Here is a 21,448-nt window from a genome sequence, read left to right on the forward strand (position 1 = left end):
CCAAAAATAAATAAGTAAATAAATTTAAAATTTACTCTTTACTATGTGACTCCATTATGAACTCTACAAAAATAAATCAAAAGGTGCGTTTCAATGCCACCTATGTTTCAAAACCACTGATGCTGAACATCTGAAATGTTAGTATTAAATAAAAATACTGAGCTTTGGTGGCTCATAAAGAACCCTCAAAACTGTATGATGGGCTTCCCTGGTGGCGCAGTGGTTGAGAGTCTGCCTGCCGATGCAGGGGACACGAGTTCATGCCCCGGTCCGGGAAGATCCCACATGCCGCAGAGCGGCTGGGCCCGTGAGCCATGGCCGCTGAGCCTGTGCGTCTGGAGCCTGTGCTCCGCAACGGGAGAGGCCACAACAGTGAGAGGCCCGCGTACCGCAAAAAAAAAAAAAAAAAAAAAAAAACTGTATGATTGAGCTGCACGCTGTCATTTGAAAAAGAAGACATCAAACAACTATTTAACTCTCCCAATTTACATCTCAGTAACTACAATATAACAAATACAAGATTCCTGACCTCAAAAAACTCAAGAGGGCTCAAATACTGGACAACTGTGAGAAAATAATTAGATGGCAATATAAGTACTAAAAAAGAATCATATTAAAAATGATATAGGATCACAGCTGGGGTGAGTAGTCAGGGAAAGTTATGTATGTGCTGAGTATACACACTCCCCAGGAGGGAAAAAGAGATATGGGAATTTTTGTGGAATATGAGCCCCTCTGTAACTCTAATGGGAGGGAAGGGCGAAGAAGACACTAGAGTCATCTAATATGACATAGAAATAATTAAGTCCAACAAAGTGTCCTCTGATGAAGTGGTTAAAGAATATAAAGGACATGGTAACCATTTCAATCTGGATGCATTCAAAAGACTTCTAAACATGAATAATAAAACACAGGGGGAATACGCTACTTATAATCGTAACATATGATTAGGGTGACCACACACACATCCTGGTTTGCCTGAGACAGCTTATTTTATGCCTGCTGTTAAAAAAAAAAGTAATTTTATATAGTACTCATATTCACTTGTCCGAGTTTGGATGAAAATTTTATGCTACCAGAAAACTACTAGAGCTAATCAATGAATATGGTAAAGTAGCAGGATACAAAATTAATGCACAGAAATCTCTTGCATTCCTATACACTAATGATGAAAAATCTGAACAAGAAATTAAGGAAACACTCCCATTTACCACTGCAACAAAAAGAATAAAATACCTAGGAATAAACCTACCTAAGGAGACAAAAGACCTGTATGCAGAAAACTATAAGACACTGATGAAAGAAATAAAAGATGACATAAACAGATGGAGAAATATACCATGTTCTTGGATTGGAAGAATCAACACTGTGAAAATGACTATATTACCCAAAGCAACCTACAGATCCAATGCAATCCCTATCAAACTACCAATGGCATTCTTCACAGAATTAGAACAAAAAAATCTTACAATTCATATGGAAACACAAAAGACCCCGAATAGCCAAAGCAATCTTGTGAAAGAAAAACGGAGTTGGAGGAATGGGGCTCCCAAACTTCAGACAATACTACAAAGCTACAGTAATCAAGACAGTATGGTACTGGCACAAAAACAGAAATATAGGTCAAATGAACAGAATAGAAAGACCAGAGAGAAACCCACGCACATATGGTCACCTTATCTTTGATAAAGGAGGCAAGGATATACAATGGAGAAAAGATAGTCTCTTCAATAAGTGGTGCTGGGAAAACTGGACAGCTACATGTACAAGAATGAAACTAGAACACTCCCTAACACCATACACAAAAATAAACTCAAAATGCATTAAAGACCTAAATGTAAGGCCAGGCACTATAAAACTCTTAGAGGAAAGCACAGGCAGAACATTCTATGACATAAATCACAGAAAGATCTTTTTGGACCCACCTCCTAGAGAAATGGAAATAAAAACATAAATAAACAAATGGGACCTAATGAAACTTAAAAGCTTTGCACAGCAAAGGAAAACATAAACAACACAAAAAGACAACCCCCAGAATGGGAGAAAGTATTTGCAAACGAAGCAACTGACAAAGGATTCATCTCCAAAATTTAGAAGCAGCTCATCATGCAGCTCAATATCAAAAAAACAGGGCCTCCCTGGTGGCACAGTGGTTGAGAGTCCACCTGCCACACAGGTTCGTGCCCCGGGTCTGCGAAGATCCCACATGCCGCGGAGCAGCATGGCTCGTGAGCCATGGCCGCTGAGCCTGCACGTCCGGAGCCTGTGCTCTGCAATGGGAGAAGCCACAACAGTGAGAGGCCCGCGTACCGCAAAAAAAAAAAAAAAAAAAAAAAATCCAAAAATGGGCAGAAGACCTAAACAGACATCCCTCCAAAGAAGATACACAGATTGCCAACAAACACATGAAAGGATGCTCAACCTCACTAATCATTAGAGAAATGCAAATCAAAACTACAATGAGGTATCACCTCACATGGGTCAGAATGGCCATCATCAAAAAATCTACAGAAGATAAATGCTGGAGAGGGTGTGGAGAAAAGCGAACCCTCTTGTACTGTTGGTGGGAATGTAAATTGATGCAGCCACTATGGAGAACAGTATGGAGGTTCCTTAAAAAACTAAAAATAGAACTACCATATGACCCAGCAATCCCACTACTGGGCATATACCCTGAGAAAACCATAATTCAAAAAGACACATGCACCCCAATGTTCACTGCAGCTCTATTTACAATAGCCAGGACATGGAAGCAACCTAAGTGTCCATCGACAGATGAATGGATAAAGAAGATGTGTCACATATATACAATGGAATATTACTCAGCCATAAAAAGAAACAAAATTGAGTTATTTGTAGTGAGGTGGATGGACCTAGAGTCTGTCCTACAGAGTGAAGTAAGTCAGAAAGAGAAGAATAAATACCATATGCTGACACATATATATGGAATCTAAAAAAGAAAAAAGAAAATGGTTCTGAAGAACCTACAGGCAGGACAGGAATCCAGGCAGGAATAAAGATGCAGACGCACAGAATGGACTTGAGGACACGGGGAGGGGGAAGGGTAAGCCGGGACGAAGTGAGAGAATGGCATGGACATATATGCACTACCAAATGTGAAACAGCTAGTGGGAAACAGCCGCATGGCACAGGGAGATCAGCTCGGTGCTTTGTGACCACCTAGAGGGGTGGGATAGGGAGGGTGGGAGGAAGACGCAAGAGGGAGGAGATATGGGGATATATGTATAGCTGATTAATTTTGTTATAAAGCAGAAACTAACACACCATTGCAAAGCAATTATACTCCAATAAAGATGTTAAAAAAGAAAATTTTAAAGTTTTCCTTACAAATAATTAGATATTATTAAAATTATTAAATAATCCTTTTGAGAAGTGATCAAAGATTTCAACAGCTGGTTAAAATTGATATTATATCTTCAACACAAATGCCCCAAATCATCAAAATCCTAAGGATCACTTCCTAGAGTATATGTTAACCTTATAAATATGTATCTTTGTTTTCATTTGACAATAAAAGTCTAAGTTCCAATTATGTACCATCCTTAAATATTCAGAAAAGTTCTTCGCTCATTGTAGGAAACCAAATTATTTTAGTAAATAAATAAAACATATTAATAACAAAAATTGGGCACAACTAGAGCATTCTATGCAAGGCCACTGCAATATAACTGTTATTATCCATTCTGATTTTTACCATCATGTCCAAACCATCAGAAGCAGGCTGTCATTATACCAGCAATAGGTAATAACCTTCCCACACCTAAATCTGACTCCAAACACTACAGCAAATAATTCTTCAGTTATTTCCATAGGATGATGAAGAGGCTATAAAAACCCCTTGTGAAATATGTCCTTTGTTCAAATGTGTCAGATATTTAGCCTTCCAAAATAACGCCATCTTCTACTTCAATACAACCAAATTACTTGTTAAAGCTAAATAATTTACTGAAAAAGAGAAGTGATGGCCATGTGAAAACCACAAAATGGCAGCTTCTCTCAAAAATTCACGAACTAATTCAGAAAACGTATTTGTACCTCCTCATTAGTAAGTGACAACTGGGGTCGGTTGGCTCTGCCAGCACCTATTAATGAAAGTTCATTACTGACTAGAGTTTCTGTCCTGAGTTTTGTACAGCGAACATGGGGGGAGGGGTTAGGTTATAAATAAATCAAGGAATGATGATAAGAGAAACCAGACTCACTCAAGAAGCAGGAAGGGACTGGCATAAAATTAAACAACAGGCCAAATGTGGCAGCTCTTCCCATAACTTCTGCTCTGATTTATAACCATGACTACTAATGAACCTTCTGAATACTAATTTGGATTCTTCAGAACCAAGAACCAAGGATCTAGGATATGAGGCACTCTGCTCAATAAACCTTCTAAAAACACTGGAAAAGAACATGTAAGTTAATATAATTACATTTTAAGTCACAAACTCTTTATGAGTTTGGTTAACATGAGCCACTTTTTATAGATTCCCCCCCAACTCTCAGACTGGCCTGAGATCAGAGGTTGGCAAACTTTTTGGGGAAAGGGCCAGATAGTATCCCAGGCTCTGCTGGCCATACAGTCTTGACACAGCCTTAGAGTTAAGTCACCACTAGTCAACGCTGCCATTTTGGGGCAAAGCAGCCACAAACAAAACATAAATACAGCTGTGTTCCAATAAAGCTGTTCAGAAAAAAATAGGCAGTGTTCAGATTTGGCCTGGCTTACCCTAGTCTGTAGACCTCCAGTCCAGATGAAATATTTTAAAAACTAAAAATTAATGTATCATTTGAGATAATACTCCCTTCCATATATAGGATGAAAGCCCAACTAAAAGTTGCCACACGAAAATCCCACAGAGCACGATTCACAGACAATACTGTGCCATTTATACTGTTAACTGTGTGAATTCTGTCTGCCATGTCCAATGACCCTGAGCTCTCCCTTAAAACTCCCCAGATCCCATAAAAAATTCAACGGCTACTATTCTCATCTCAACATATGTCTCACTGCAACATATGGCCAGTGGTTTTCGATCTCTGCCAACGAAAATAAGCAAGCTGAAGAGCTTTTTAAAATGCAGATCCCATGGCTCCAACCCAGACCCACTGGAGTAGATCTCAGCCATTTTTCTTTCTTTTTTTTTTTTTGCAGTACGTGGGCCTCTCACTGCTGTGGCCTCTCCCGCTGCGGAGCACAGGCTCCGGACGCGCAGGCTCAGCGGCCGTGGCTCACGGGCCCAGCCGCTCTGCGGCATGTGGGATCTTCCCAGACCGGGGCACGAACCCGTGTCCCCTGCATTGGCAGGCGGACTCTCAACCACTGCGCCACCATGGAAGCCCCATTTTTCTTTTTTACGTTCCATAGATGTGCTGCAAAGATTGAAAACTACAGTATTTAGTCGAAACTGTCAATGGACAACCCATCAGAATCTACTGGGATCACAAATGAATCAATTAAGTAGGACGGAGACCTGAGAACCCACATTTTTTGAAAGCTCCCTGAGTGCTTATGATGCACAACATGAAACACTACCGTGGAAGAGGTGTTACCCTCTTAGCCAGGCTACATCTGCTGTGGCCTCTCTGCTCAATAATCCCAGGAGCTACAAAGGAATACCTCTAAGGAACATGGGTCAAATTACTGCCTTGGTATATAATACACATTCGGGTCTTTATGCACGTGTTCATTTCTCGAGGGCCAGTCTCACCTACTCAAACAGGAATATAAGTTATTCCATATCAATTCATGTATATATCTTAAAATAGATATGAAGGGCTATTCTCTTCTTCACTAAAAATCAAACATTAATATTTACCAGGCCAGATAAAGAAACTTCTTAAGTTTTAAAACAAAGTAGCATCCAATCTAAGCACTGCCCCAATTTTCCCAATGAAAGTATTTTTATAACTACATGATACAACTACTAAAGCCAGAATGACATTTAGATATTTTATGACTTACTCATTTTTCCAAGAAAACAAAGTTTACTCCAGGAAACTGCATTTTAAAAATATTCTAATTAAAATCTCCCCTTTACTCCAAACCAAACTGTATCCACAAATAAAGACTAGTACACAGCAGTACTTAAATGTTTAAACTACTGAATCTACAGTAAGTGAAACAACCTAATATTAAAAAGTCACAAAACAATCATAAACAGTCTCACAAATTCTTACTGTAACAGAATAACGTCTGTGATGTGTTCAAAAGCTGTAAAACTGCCATAAGTAGAAAATTTCAACCTAGTAAAATACTATCTAGAAAATGGTTCAAATACACTATGGTAAAGATAAACCTAAATGTAATTAAGGCACAGAATAAAAATATATACATTGTTATGGGAGTCAAAAATGTGTTATGGGCCTCCCTGGTGGCGCAAGTGGTTGAGAGTCCGCCTGCCGATGCAGGGGATACGGGTTCGTGCCCCGGTCTGGGAGGATCCCATATGCCGCGGAGCGGCTGGGCCCGTGAGCCATGGCCGCTGGGCCTGCGCGTCCGGAGCCTGTGCTCCGCAACGGGGGAGGCCACAACAGTGAGAGGCCCGCATACCGCAAAAAGAAAAAAAAAAAAAAATGTGTTATGCTGGGCTTCCCTGGTGGCACAGTGGTGGAGAGTCCGCCTGCCGATGCAGGGGACACGGGTTCGTGCCCCGGTGTGGGAAGATCCCACATGCCGCGGAGCACCGAGGTCCGTGAGCCATGGCCGCTGAGCCTGCACGTCCGGAGCCTGTGCTCCGCAACGGGAGAGGCCACAGCCGTGAGAGGCCCGCGTACCGCAAAAAAAAAAAAAAAAAAAAAAAAAAGGTGTTATGCTACAGAAGTGAAAACTAACACGTTTAATCTATAATTACCAGATCTATTACCAAAGAGCATGACTTCTTCTTAGGAGGAATAAGGTATGAAATTAAAATGACAGCTTCTAACTGATGAAGAGCTGGTATATCCTTGAAACTCTTAAAAATATATGCACATGGGGCTTCCCTGGTGGCGCAGTGGTTGAGAGTCCGCCTGCCGATGCAGGGGACACGGGTTCGTGCCCCGGTCCAGGAAGATCCCACATGCCGCGGAGCGGCTGGGCCCGTGAGCCATGGCCGCTGAGCCTGCACATCCGGAGCCTGTGCTCCGCAACGGGAGAGGCCACAACAGTGAGAGGCCCGCGTACAACACACACACACACACAAAAATATATATATATTTTTTTTCACATGTATGTCATAATATTATAATAAATTTGAAAGCTAACAACAACAACAAAAAAACCCCCATAAACCATGACCAGACGTGACGCATCTGTTCTTTTGGGAAGGGCAGGGGCTGCGCTACGCAGCATGTGGGGTCTTAGTTCCCCGACCACGGTTCGAACCTGTGCCCCCTGCATTGGGAGTGAGGAGTCTTCACCACTGGACCACCAGGGAAGTGCAGATGTGTCTTCTGTTCCGTTAAAAAGTACATCTATTATTCAAGACAAAGTGTTTAGTTTATACTTCAAAGCCCAAACCATTAGTGGTGCTGGGATACTCCCAACAGGAATATCAGAAAGAAGTGTGAGGTGGCATCTTAAAATGAACCAAGTAAACCTACGTGACTTTTACTACCCAGGCAAGCTGAACACTTACCATTTGACTCCTCCCTTTATACTGAACAGTGAGAAAAGAGAAGCACATAAGAGGGCCTAATTTCAAAGCTTTTAAAAACAAAAACAAACATTAAAACTGTTTAACAACGTTTCCCAAAGACAGTTTTCAAAGTAAATGAAGAGTAACTAGTGCAACAATGGCCTCAATGTTTCTTCTATTAACACAAACCAGTCAAGACTACTGTAGAGCTTTTGTTAATATTTCTTTAGTGCTTGATTAGTTTATAGTAACAAGCATTATGGAGCTAGGAACCAAATAAAACTGATACCAAAATGATGAAAAACTTGTGCCTATTCATAATTTCTAATCGCAAAAAAATCTAAAAATAGAACAAAGACTATATTTTCCCCTAGATATTTAATTCCATTACTACATACTATGATTCCTTTCCAGAAAATTAAGAACCTAGTAACTTTGTGGTCTAACATGAGTATTAATTTTTAAAAAAAGTCACCAACACTCCAGCCCAGGATTCATCAAACTTTTTCTATAAAGGGCCAAAGAGTATTTTAGGTTTTGTGGGTCAAAAATACTCTGTTTAGTAGTCTTTTTTTTTTTTTTCCCTTGTCCATCAACCCTTTAAAAATGTAAACACCATCCTCGGCTCCGTGGTAGGGTGGTATAAAAATGGGTGGAGGTTCCAGGCTAGAGTTTGCAGACCTCTGCTCCAGCCAAATTAATCTTAGGATGCTTCAAATATGCAACACATACTTTAAGTAACTACTTAAAATTATCTTAATATTAAAATATTTATTTGATCATCTAAGTTTTCTAAGAGCATAAACTTGTGAAACAATAAATAATCTATTTTTGAAATGCCAATAAATCTGTCATATTTTTAAGTATCTAATTTGTTTATTCTCAAAGTTCCTTGGCGAGCTATAAAATTTTACCCACCACTAAAATGATTTTGAAACATTCGACTGTTTTTAAGAATTTGCAGTATTTCAATTTTAAACTGTAGCAACATTTCTAATAGTTTTTCAGTAGAAAAGTAAAGTCGAAACTATCTGTTGTCCTTTATTAATTATACCTATATTAAATACCACTGAACATATTAAAAAACACTGGTATAAGTTTTTTTAAAACTGTGAAATTTCAAAGAATAAAGAGTTTGCAATCAAGCTTATGATGTAGCCAACTTAAATTTAACAGAATATATTTTATTTAATCATTTCCTTCTGGTCCCTAAATGATTTACATCATTACACATAGCTACACATTTGCTCCAAGAATATAAAGTTTATGCCAGAAAAATATTAAGAAAGCTAATTCCACCAACTTTACTATAAGCAGGCACTTTAAAAAAAGATACGTTGAGGTACATAAAAGAACTGGGAAGAATTTCCTAATCCTCAATGGAATGAAATAAAATTTCTCTAAGAAATATATCACATGTGGTTTACATCTTGACTGTATTTTAAAATAAAAACGCTAGTTACTAGTTTTCAAAATATATGCGCCTGAAAATTTTTTTTAATTCCACGTTCTTTTATAACATCATAAAATATCCTCACATTGATAAATCCAACAGATTTATGTTCAAATGTAACTATGAAAAAGGAGAAGACCACCGTTTAAATATGTCACTATGCAAGTGCTATGTATCCAAGAGGAAAAGAGAATTGCAATAATGCTAGAAATTATTCAAAAAGAAAATTCACAATGCTTAAAAAATGTACTCAGCTAATTTTCTAATGGGATTTTAAAATCTATTAATTTAAACTTTTAGTGTGACTTATAAATAATAAAAAAATTTTCTAACTGAATTTAAATGCCATATAATTTTCATTCAAAGGATATTTACTTGATGGAAGGCAAGATAAAAAGTTCTTGTTGCTCTTCTACTTAGAATTTATTTTGCTGTCTGTATTCATTTTAATTTAAGTATCTTTTTAATTTTCCAGGGACAAAAGAACAGGGACAGAGACAGTCAGAAAAAAAGACACCAATGATTGGAATTAATACATTTAGCCTCAGAAACTTACTTACTAAAGAATCATGGCTTTTGAATAGCTAGAGGAAAAAAATACTGGTAAGTATTTTTTAGAATGAGTTTTTAAGCTGGCATTCATCTAAGGTGAACAATGAGACTCTGTTAATTATTATTAAGACCCTGTGGGTTATAAGCTACTTGAAGTATCCTTTTTTGCCCTACCATTTTGCCTCCCCAAAACAAAACCCTGAATCAGATAACGTCTTTGGAACTAACTCCAGTTTACAAGAAATTCGGGCATAAACAAACTTGTTGAACATCACTGCAAGGATACAGTCAACAAAATCCAGGACGTGAGATACTCTATACAAGGAGCTGTTTCTTTAAAAAAAAAAATAAGGAAAAAACGAAAATGAGGGAGAGAAAACCTATAGACTAAAATGATTGGATTTATCAACCGATCTGAAGAAACCAATTACTTTAAAAAAAAAAAGTAAGACTTGGGCAAACTGGGGCTTTTACTAGTTAGTATTAAATAACTGGCAATTTTTAAGATATGATAAAGACATTTTTTGAGAGTCCTTATCTTTTAGAGATACATACTGAAATACGAATGAAATCATATGAAGTCAGGGATTTCATATAAAAAAATTAGGGAAAGTGGGTATACTTAAAGATGAAAAAGATCTGCTAAGTATTGATAACTGTTATGGCTGAGTGATGAGCACATACTACTTCTACTTTTCTATATGTCTACCAAACTAAAGAATTTTTAATATCAATTAACAGTGAAAATCAGTCAAGTGGAGATGATGAATTTGTCAAGATTCCTAATTTAGTAGGAATTAAAAACAGATAAAGTAAAATGGAGAAAAATTTAATATTCATTTCATAAAGCATGATTATCTTCAGAAACTAATTTTAATTTACTACCTGTAAGAGGTTAAGAAATTCGTTAGTTTAACATAAACACGACAAATTCAGAAAGATTAGAAAATATATTACTATATAAAGCAGAATCTAAAGAATTCTAAACATGTATCATCCACCTGACAATGTAAAATCACTTTAGTTAACCAGCATTTTACTTACATTTTCCATATAGTTTGGCTTAAAGCCCTCCTGCTGTCGCCTCAGCTCCTCCTGTTCTCTGTGTCGGATCATTTCCTCTTCACGACGACGGTGCTCTTCTTCATGCCTGAGAGATTTGTAAATAAAAACTCAGGGTGGTTGACATATAAACCATAATACGGTATTTTATTTCAGGTAAAACAAAATCATTTATGTATATCATTTATTTATACATTATGCCAAATCTGTGATAACGAGTGGCTTACCAGATTTACCTTCCTTTTATTTTGCTCTAAACCATTAATAAATCAAACAAACCAATAAAATAATTTATCTAGGGTCAACCAAAAAAGTAAAGTAGGGCTTCCCTGGTGGCGCAGTGGTTGAGAGTCCGCCTGCCGATGCAGGGGACACGGGTTCATGCCCCGGTCCGGGAAGATCCCACATGCCGCGGAGCGGCTGGGCCCGTGAGCCACGGCCGCTGAGCCTGCGCGTCCGGAGCCTGTGCTTCGCAATGGGAGAGGCCGCAACAGTGAGAGGCCCACGTACCGCAAAAAAAAAAAAAAAAAAGTAAAGTAACAGCATATAACTAGGATAATTATGTGCTTACAGTCAAAAACTCCAGAAACCAAAAGCTCAAACCAGTACTCTATTACTGTACAAAGAGAAAGCCTGGGATTCACCACTGGCACAGCAGAGTTAGTTCTTAAAGACACTCAGAACCTATTCCAATACAAGCCACTGCAAAGGACCACACTGCCTAGACAAAAATCCTACTATGTGCAAAAGGAAGCCTTAACGTTCTCTCCCCCATTTCATTAATGCACTGAGGAAAGTATGCACCTGGAGCAGGTGTCTGCATACCACCTGTTTTCGCAAATTAAGTTTTACGGGACAATCATTCCCTCACTGTCTGTGGCTACCTTTGGGCTAGAGCAGTGCTGAACAGTTGAGACACAGACCATATGACATGAAAAGCCTAAAATATTTACCATGTAGCCCTTTCCCAGAAAAAGTATGCCAACCTCTGCCTCAGAGATATCAAGCATGGAACAACAACTATAAAACAAACAAAAAAGGTATGTATGTGCAGGATTACTATTAAATCATAATTAGTTACAATATGATTAAGAGGGAAAACCTACAAAATAATATTAAAGTAATAGTCTGACATTATACTGACATTTAAATCAATGCAAACTCAAATATATATGCTCTCCACTCAAAAGCAAAAAAGTAATTTAAATAGCGAAGACTATATAATGCTGATGCCCCCTCAGCAGGTCTCATTTTCCAGGCTACTCTTATAAGCACCCTTTTACACCAAGTATAGATACTTCGTTGTTGTTGTTTTGTACACCAAACACAATACCCGAACTAAAAGAAATGGCATTTTCACCCACAGCCAGCAAGAAAACAGGCTGTTAGGACTTCATATCAGACCATGTGCAAGTAACAAGACAATGTTCCTAAGGTATTTCAAGTAAAATCTAGACTATTTTGAGATATCTAAGTCCCCAGTACACAACTCTATTCAAGGAAACAGAATATTCCAATAAACCGGTTAATCCATTTCTACTACATTAACACACTCATAAATTTTATGGTTAAGAAAATACTTTCATGTTCATACACTGCTGAAAATGTACTTAGTGACAGCAAAAATTCCCTTATTCAAAAACTCTAAGGCCACATGTGTTTTTCCGACTTTAAAAAGGGTTAATATACTATTATGATATCCCCAGTAGGATCTATTATGATATCCCAGCAGTACCCAATAATCAACACCATTAATACTTCTGTAGTAAGATGAACATTCACATTCTACGAATATAACAAAGGTTTGGCATGACCACAACGTAAAACGGGTCAGGTTTTGCATCAAACAGGCTCATGTCAGATCTTGCCACTAAATGATACTCAAAGCTTTTTGGTCTTCAAGATTGCAAAAATGACTTTGTTGAGGACCAACGTGTAGCAAACAATTTTATGTGTGCAAATCCATTTCCAGTAAACTAAACAGAAATATCTATACATGTGTGCAAGAATGTATACACACAGATACAAGACTGTACATTAATTAAAGGCAAAAGGTTGAAGACATTCAATTACAAATGACAGACAAGGAACACAACACAACCATTACAAAGAGGCAGATTTGCATTTACTGACATGAAACAATGTCTAAGATACAGTGTCAGAAAAAAGGCAAGCAAAACAATAGTATTCCTATTGCTGCATCTAAAAACCATTTGTACGAGCAGAGAAGAGAGTATGAGAGCTTCTATCACACTGGGGATAATCTCGGGAGACAAGAGCATTTGCCCTTTTTCTTTTGTACACATACGTATCATGTGAGTTTTTTTAAACATGTATTGCCATAACATTTTTAATTTAAAAGATATTTTAAACAAAATTTATAATGTACTTCTCCCCATTGTTAGAGCAATTTTTTTCTGATAAAATGTGAGACTACATTTATATCTAGAGAAAAAATATGGTAAAAAGGTATAAAATCACTAAACATTTGCTATTTTTTTCTTCCACTCCATTGTCTATAAATTCCAGAGTTTCTACTTTATTTTGTGATTACACCACACTGACAATTCCATAATATAAATTTACAGACAACATATAGGAACATTCCCTACTGTACATATGTTTGCTTTTAATTTTTTTCCTTCCACAAGGTGCTTTAACAATTATATTTATATTTAATGTCTCTTTGGATCAAGGATAATTTCCCAGGTTATATTTACAAATGAAACTAATAAGTAAAGAAGCATGACGAATTTTAACACCCTTCATGTTATACTTAATTGGAAACTGATAAAACCTCCATTTTACAATTTATTTTAATTGGAAGCCCACTAATTGTCTCATATTTTAATAGGACTTTGAAACCTGAGAGGCTCTAGGCACTAAGCTATGATACGACTGATATAAAAATGTCCTGCTCTTTGTTCCAGTCCAGCACTATGGCCTCCACACCCACCAAAGGCCTCAGTCCATCTGATGATCTTTATACTTTGTCAAACGACATAAAAAGGGAAAGAATGGATGGATGGGTAGATGAGTGACTAGGAGGGAGGAAGGAAAGAAGAGAACAAATGAACAAGCGCCAAGTGGGCCAGTTACAGCCTGAACCAGCCCACCTAAGCCCTGTCCGCCTGCACTGTCACAGCCCCTGAAGAAGTGACCCACGAAAACTTATTTGTAGCACTGAAATGAAAACCAGAAAATTTTGTATACTCCAAATTATTTAATTTCTTTCAAATATATTTTCTTAAGCAGTTTTTTCAGTCTTCCAACTAAGGTAAACAAAAAGGCCGTGTCCAGACTCCCTGGCTGTCTCACGTGGTAGCCTCCTGAGTCAGACCAACCTCTGCAAACCTACATTTTTCTTTGCTTTGTGCTGCAAGGGCAGGATATATATATATATATACATATATATATATATATATATATATATATATATATATATAGTGTGTGTGTGTGTGTGTGTGTGTGTGTCTGTGTGTGTTATGAGGACCTCTCACTGTTGTGGCCTCTCCCATTGCGGAGCACAGGCTCCGGACGCGCAGGCTCAGCAGCCATGGTTCACGGGCCCAGCCGCTCCGCGGCATGTGGGATCTTCCCGGACCAGGGCATGAACCCGCGTCCCCTGCATCAGCAGGCGGACTCTCAACCACTGCGCCACCAGGGAAGCACCAAGCAACCAATATTTCAATTATGAAACAAGTAACCTATTAAAAATTCCAGTAAGTACTGCGTTCCATTTTGTGCGCTTCACTTTCTTTTTAATAATCTGATCAGGTTTCCAACTAATGTCTGCCTCCCTCCCAGATTACCTAAGTGCCACACCAGCAGAGCTTGTGTCTTTTGTTTTCCACTGTATCCCCAGTACCTAGAGTCCTCTTTTTCATTTTTTTATTTCCAACTAATTTTCAACTTACAGAAAAGTTGCAAAAATAGTAGAGTTCCTGTATCTCCCTCATGCGGCATCCCCTAATATTAACATCTTCCATAACCGTAGTACAATTATGAAAACCAGGAATTCACAATGGTACACTGCTACAGTTCAACTCTAGGTCTTACTCAAATTTCACCAGTTTCCCCACTATGTCCTTCTTCTGTTCCAGGACCCTATACAGAATCTCACATTGCATTTAGTTATTATTTCTCTTTAGTCTCCTCGAGTCTGTAACACTTCAGTGTTTCTTGGTCTCTCATGACCTTGACACTTTTAAAGAGAACTGATTATTTTGTACAGTGTCCTTCAATTTAGGTTTGTCTTAAGTTTTCTCACGACTAGCATAAGGTTATGAAGCTTTGGCAAGAAAACCACAGAAATGACAATGTATGCTTCTGGGTGCATCATATCAAGGGGTTCCTGGTGTCCGTGTCTTATTAAGGGTGATACGAACCTAAACACTTGGTAATGGTGGTATCTGCTGGGCTTCTCCACTTCAAATTTACTATGTTTCCATTTGTACCTCATACAAATTTGAGACTCCACAAATCCTGCATCCCAAGTTTTGTGCAACAACCTTAGCACCTACTGGGAAATCTTGAATGAAACAACTATAGTGCCTCATTTTATTGCCCTTCCCAAAAATTGCATGTTGCTTTTGCACACTGAAGTTTTGTGCCAACCCTGTATTGTCAGATGGTTAGCATTTTTTAGCAAGAAAGTATTTTTAATTAAGGTACACATATTGTTTTTTAAGACATCATGCTATTGCACACTTAAAACACTACAGTACAGTATAAAGGTAGCTTTTATATGCACTGTGAAACCAAAAAACTCACTTTATTGCAATATATTGTGCTGGTCCAGAACCAAACCCATAGTATCTCCAAGATGTGCCTGTATTACTGCAGTATTCACCCACTGGTAATTTTTCTCTCAGACTCATTTCACATTTATTATTTGGAATTCTACTTCTAACAACTAAGGAAGAGTTGTCAATTCTCCCCATTTATTTACTTACTCATTAAATAACTTCTATCAGCACAAACTCATGGATATTTACTTTATTCAACAGTGTAAAATCTAATACTACCATTTTTTATTTTGTTGTTGAAACTGTTCCAACTTTGGCCCTTAGGAGCACCTTCAGTTTGGCTCCTGTGTTCTCGCAACGTGCCCTAGCCTTGTTCAAGTACTTTGCTTCTCTCTGACACAAGATTTGTCAGGCTCATCTTGGACTTTTCAATCCTGGAATCAACCACTTCTCCAAAAAGCCCTGGTTCCCTTTATTGGAGAATGGTGCTCAGAAACAACAATCTGGGCATCAGATGAGCTCATTGTTCCTGAGGCATCACTGCTTCTGGATGGACAGGGCTGGGAAATATGTATATGTATATGAACTGATGTATATATACACATCTATATTTCTGTATCTGTCTAGATTAAATGCCACTCAGTTCATACTGATACTTAGATTCCCCACTGAACATCACAGGAGTCATTTTAATTTTAGCCTTTCTCCCTTCTTTCTTTCTCCAACAATGAGAAACCTGGTTCATATTAATCTGTACTAATACATTCACTTAAAAAAGTATATACATTATTTTCAATAAAGTCTTGATCAAAGAGAGAAAAAAAGTATATTGTTTCAGAACTGCAAATCTATATCCCTATGAGAAATACACTTACTAACTAGATTACAGAATTTACATATTGTTCTTGCCACTAGCCTAAGGTATGCAATCAAGATATGGTTTTCCAAAGTTATTTAGGTTCCTTACTTTCTTCCCCATCTCCTTCCAGTGTGACAGTGCTGTCCATCTATATATAATATAGTTAAGTTCATCTGTTATATTTTTATACCCTACTTTGGGTTCTCCCACATTGATTGTTTTTTTCTTGGTTTTTGTTTTTCTTTTTGTTGACTGAAGTACAGTTGATTTACAATGTTAGTTTCAGGTGTACAGCGAAGTGATTCAGTTATACATATATATTCTTTTTCATATTCTTTTCCATTATGGCTTATTACAGGATATTGAATATAGCTCCCTGTGCTATACAGTAGGACCTTGTTGTTTATCCATTCCATACATAGTAGTTTGCACCCCACATTGTTTAGTTTTAATTACTTATTATTTTAGCACACTAGTATAGGGCACTAATCTTAAAAGCCTACTTGTCAAGGATAAATGTAAGAGAAGAAAGCTGGATTCAGGTAGGTTTATGTTAGGGGAGAGGAGGTTTCCTTTTCTTTGTACAAGTAGAAGAGACTTTAACACATTTACATGAAGTGGAAAGAAGCAACAAGAAAGAAACTGAAAAAGGTCCCTCGTGTAAGAAGTTCATGGCGGGAGTTATTTACACCAGTGGTTCTCAAACTTTAGGATGCACCAGAGTCACCTGGAGGATTTACCAAAGCACAGGTGAATCAGCTTATGATTCAGTAGTTCAGAGGGAAGGCTTGAGACTTCCTAACAATCTCCTAGGTTAGAATGCTGATGCTGCCCGCCAAGTACCATAAATTGAGAATAAGTAGGTTAGAGTAAAATCAGAGTAGTACCAAGACAGAAATACACAAACGTTGGTATAATCAGGTATAAGTTGGAAAAAACACACTAAAATATACAGTCTAGTACCTATCTCCTGACCGTGAAGACACTTCAAACTCATTAACAGTTTTTTACTTTCTTTATTTCCCATGAGCACCTAACTTCCTGTCACAAGCACTTACTACTTTTTTTTTTTTTTTTTTTTTTGGGCGGTACGCGGGCCTCTCACTGTTGTAGCCTCTCCCGTTGCGGAGCACAGGCTCCGGACGCGCAGGCTCAGCGGCCATGGCTCACGGGCCTCGCTGCTCCGCGGCATGTGGGATCTTCCCAGACCGGGGCACGAACCCGCATCCCCTGCATCGGTAGGCAGACTCTCAACCACTGCACCACCAGGGAAGCCCAAGCACTTACTACTTTTACAGCACTTCCAAAACAAAAGTTTAAGTTTGCTTTAATCTATCATAGCTTTGTTTATAACAATTCCTAATTATGACTTTTTTTTTTTTTTTTTTTTTTGCGGTACGCGGGCCTCTCACTGTTGTGGCCTCTCCCGTTGCGGAGCACAGGCTCCAGACGTACAGGCTCAGTGGCCATGGCTCATGGGCCCAGCCTCTCCGCAACATGTGGGATCCTCCTGAACCGGGGCACGAACCCGTGTCCCCTGCATCGGCAGGCGGACTCTCAACCACTGCGCCACCAGGGAAGCCCCTAATTGTGACTTTTGAAACTTGTAAGAGTAATACTTATCTCATATTTTACAACTGAATATTGCAGTTACAAGAAAAGCTGTTAATTTTTGTTTCTATATCTTGGATCAACTACTCCCTTAAACTTCCTTACTTAACCTAAAAGATTTTAAGTTGCCCATCACAGTTCTCTATTATGTACTGAGATCTTTAATGCCCATACCCTTTTTACCATGGATTCCAGATATCATTTTTAAACAAATTATCACAAGTACAAAAATGCTTAATGGCATTCAGAGTAGTAGTATACACATGAAAAATAAGTCAGATCAATGCAAATGTATCCATCTCTGGAAAAATGGCCCCGTAAATCCTGGTGCAGTCTTACAATAAATTCTACGAAATAATGCCTAAGCCCTTTATGTAAGTTCACACTGTCTGTAAAGTGTCCATAATCAGCTATAAAAAACATAGAATAACGAAGATTTATGTTATCTCAAAGATTTATGTTATCTTCTGGAGTAATTCCCTAAATCTGGTCAGAAATGGACAATTTTGGTTTTCTTCCCTGTATTTTCCAAGTTATATAACTTGTTGATAACAGGCATTGGGAGTTTTATTCATAACATACATAATGAAACCTACATATATTCACGTATATGTTATAATGATGTTCTTTACCTCAGTTGTATTTGCTTCCGTTTTTGCAGCTCTTGGTTTCTGAGTTCTTCTAAGCGTCTGAGTTCCTCTTGACGCCTCATTAAATCTACAAGATATTGATTACAGATTAATATTTTTAGCTTCCCCTTCTGTATTTTTATATTCATAAGCATATAGATTCTCTATGACTGGCAATATATGTAGTAACTTATTCATACTCATGCACCTAGCTTCTCTTTTTGTCTATCACATCATTTTACAGTGAAAGATTATAAGCTGTGTAATAAATTAATATCACTTCTGGGCCCACTTCTTTATGTGTATGAAGAAAATAATAAATCCATCCTTATATTAAGAAATTAAAATGGGTAGTAACTGTTTTAACACAGGGCCTGGAACATATTAAAAACAAAATAGTAGTTACATTTTCATTTACATAGTTTTAAACAAATTAGAATTTTTTTCAGCAGCAAGTTCAAAGCCCAAAAAGATGCCTTGAGAACCATCAGCAGAGGGCACGTAAGAACCAGACCAAACAGTACAGATAATGAGATAGGACATGGCATAAAACTCAAAAACATCCCTCGCAACACAATCAGGTTTCCTCCTGCATCAAGTCTGTATCGTATGAAGGAGGGCAATGAGGAGATAGTTCCTGAAAGGGGAAAAGGGCTGAACACTGATGTGAACAAGACCACTTTAAACAGGACGAGCATTCCCACTGTCACCAACCCGTGTCACATCATCAAGAACAGGGGTTCCACTGCAGAATAAGATAATGAAAGATACATTTGTTTTGCACATCTGAGAAGCAGTGGATAAACTTCCCAAGTATTAAAACTCTTTGTACTATCTTACCAAATTACATGTGCACGCATGCATAAAATATATACATACACATATACAGGTATATGAATACCCTGAATAACACAAATATTGGTTTTTATTTTCTTTTTCTATAATGTTACCTGAAATTTCTAAAATGAACATATATTATCTTAATTGAATGTTTAATAAATTGCTATATTCAGAATTCATTTAACATAATACTTAACAGTTAAAGTTAATATTTCACGTGCCAATAACTCTAAACATCTTAACCATAACAACGCAGGCATCATAATTATAACAAGGTATTATCCTCCCTACAGATTGAATTATGTATTAATTATGTCAAAGAAAAAAGATCCAGACAGATTATAAATGTGCTCTAGCCATCCAGCCACTACATGGTTCAACTGGGATGTATAGCCAAATCTATCCTTATTGCAAAGCTCTTTCCAAAATGCCAGCATTGCAAACCTGGCTGTTCAGCCTCAACTGAGAAACTTAAAAAAAAAAAATTTTTTTTTAAGATTTTCAGACTCTGCTCAGGAAAGTCTGCTTGGTATATGGGATAGGAACCAGGTGATTCTGATAACATGCCAGTTGAGAAAACATTTTTTTTTTTTTTTTTTTTGCGTACGCGGGCCTCTCACTGTTGTGGCCTTTCCCGTTGTGGAGCACAGGCTCTAGACGCGCAGGCTCAGCGGCCATGGCTCATGGGCCTCGCCGCTCCGTGGCATGTGGGATCTTCCTGGACCGGGGCACGAACCCGTGTCCCCTGCATCAGCAGGCGGACTCTCAACCACTGCGCCACCAGGGAAGCCCCATTTAGCTATCTTAAAACCCAAACATAACTACAATTAAGTTCAAACATTTTTACCATTAGCTGTCAACATTGACTGCTCATTAGAATTACTTAAGTACCTTTTAACCATAGACCAATTAAATCAAAATCTCTTGGGATATGGACCAGATATGAGTTTTTTTTTTGAAGCTCCCTAGATGACTCCATTCTGCAACCAACATTGAGACCGCATAACTACCGTATAATTTCTATAGTTGGCGAGACTTGTAAAGACCAAAAATATACTATCTATTTATATTCCTAAGGGGAAATGCTTCAATAAGCCAAAGCATGGGAAGTATCTTACTATCATTAATTACCCAAGAAAGTCAATACAGTGCATCCTGTAACAGTTTTATTATTGATTTTGTAGGTTAGCTGTTCTTAAATCAGGGGCACATATAGTAATAAATGTAAAATTATATTTTCCTCCATGAAAAGGAATAGGAAAAGAACATGAATGTTTTCTGACACCTGGATCTTCTCCTTTTAAGCTGGGCCAGTTAAGACAGGTGCTTTAACGTCTCAGATCGTGCTTACTCACCAGTAACATGGGTATAATAATTAGCTCAGAGGATCTGACAATCAAATTATCAGATAAGCACATTATCTAACAGTCATGAGGAACACTATCAACTTAAAACAAAACTACCATTTTACATCTTCCAAATTATTTCCTTTAAGTTGCTAATATCCAGAGTTCCTGAAATTTCACTAAAGCTTATATATTTGTATACTGCCATGATAATATTCTTCTGGAGGAAAATATTACCCAAAAAACATGTAACCTGAGGTGCTTTTTATCCTTTAACCCAGTAAATCACACTCATAGGAATTTTTCTTATAAAAATAATCCAGGAATTCCCTGGCAGTCCAGTGGTTAGGACTTGGTGCTTTCACTGCAGGGGCCCAGGTTCAACCCTGCCGGGGAACTAAGATCGTGCAAGTCGCACGCGGCCAAAAAAAAAAAAAAAAAATCCAAAGACATCCACAGACATAAAATATCAGCTGCAGCACTACTCACTACTAGACCAAATAACATTTAAAACTGCGTACCTAACAGACATAAAACTGTATCTATAATTTCAATAGATCATAAATACGGGTACAGCGAAAAGGGAATAGAGGGGAATATGGACAAATTTTAAGTCTGATTTGCTAGACTGTAGGAAAGTGTTCTCTCAATGTAATATCCTTCAAGTCATGAAGACTAAACATATGCTCTCTGATCTAACACAGCTCCTTCCTCGAA

General features: G+C 37.9%; 1 protein-coding gene across 12 annotated transcripts in view; it reads right to left on the minus strand.

The window, feature by feature from the left end:
* The window catches only part of PSPC1 (paraspeckle component 1), a 110,375-nt gene that overhangs the window by 68,484 nt on the left and 20,443 nt on the right, over positions 1–21,448 (minus strand). For all 12 annotated transcript variants that reach the window (XR_014291780.1, XR_014291781.1, XR_014291782.1 and 9 more), the window contains exons 5-6: positions 18,549–18,633; positions 10,681–10,786 (exon numbers count right to left, since the gene is read on the minus strand). Coding sequence is in view for 2 of the 12 variants with exons in the window: in XM_082602587.1 (XP_082458713.1) it covers positions 10,681–10,786; positions 18,549–18,633 (191 nt within the window). In the remaining 10 variants the exon portion in view is untranslated. The remainder of the gene's footprint in view (positions 1–10,680; positions 10,787–18,548; positions 18,634–21,448) is intronic.

The sequence above is a fragment of the Mesoplodon mirus genome (genome assembly GCF_964341445.2).
Source record: "Mesoplodon mirus genome assembly, chromosome: 17".
NCBI lineage: Eukaryota > Metazoa > Chordata > Mammalia > Artiodactyla > Ziphiidae > Mesoplodon > Mesoplodon mirus.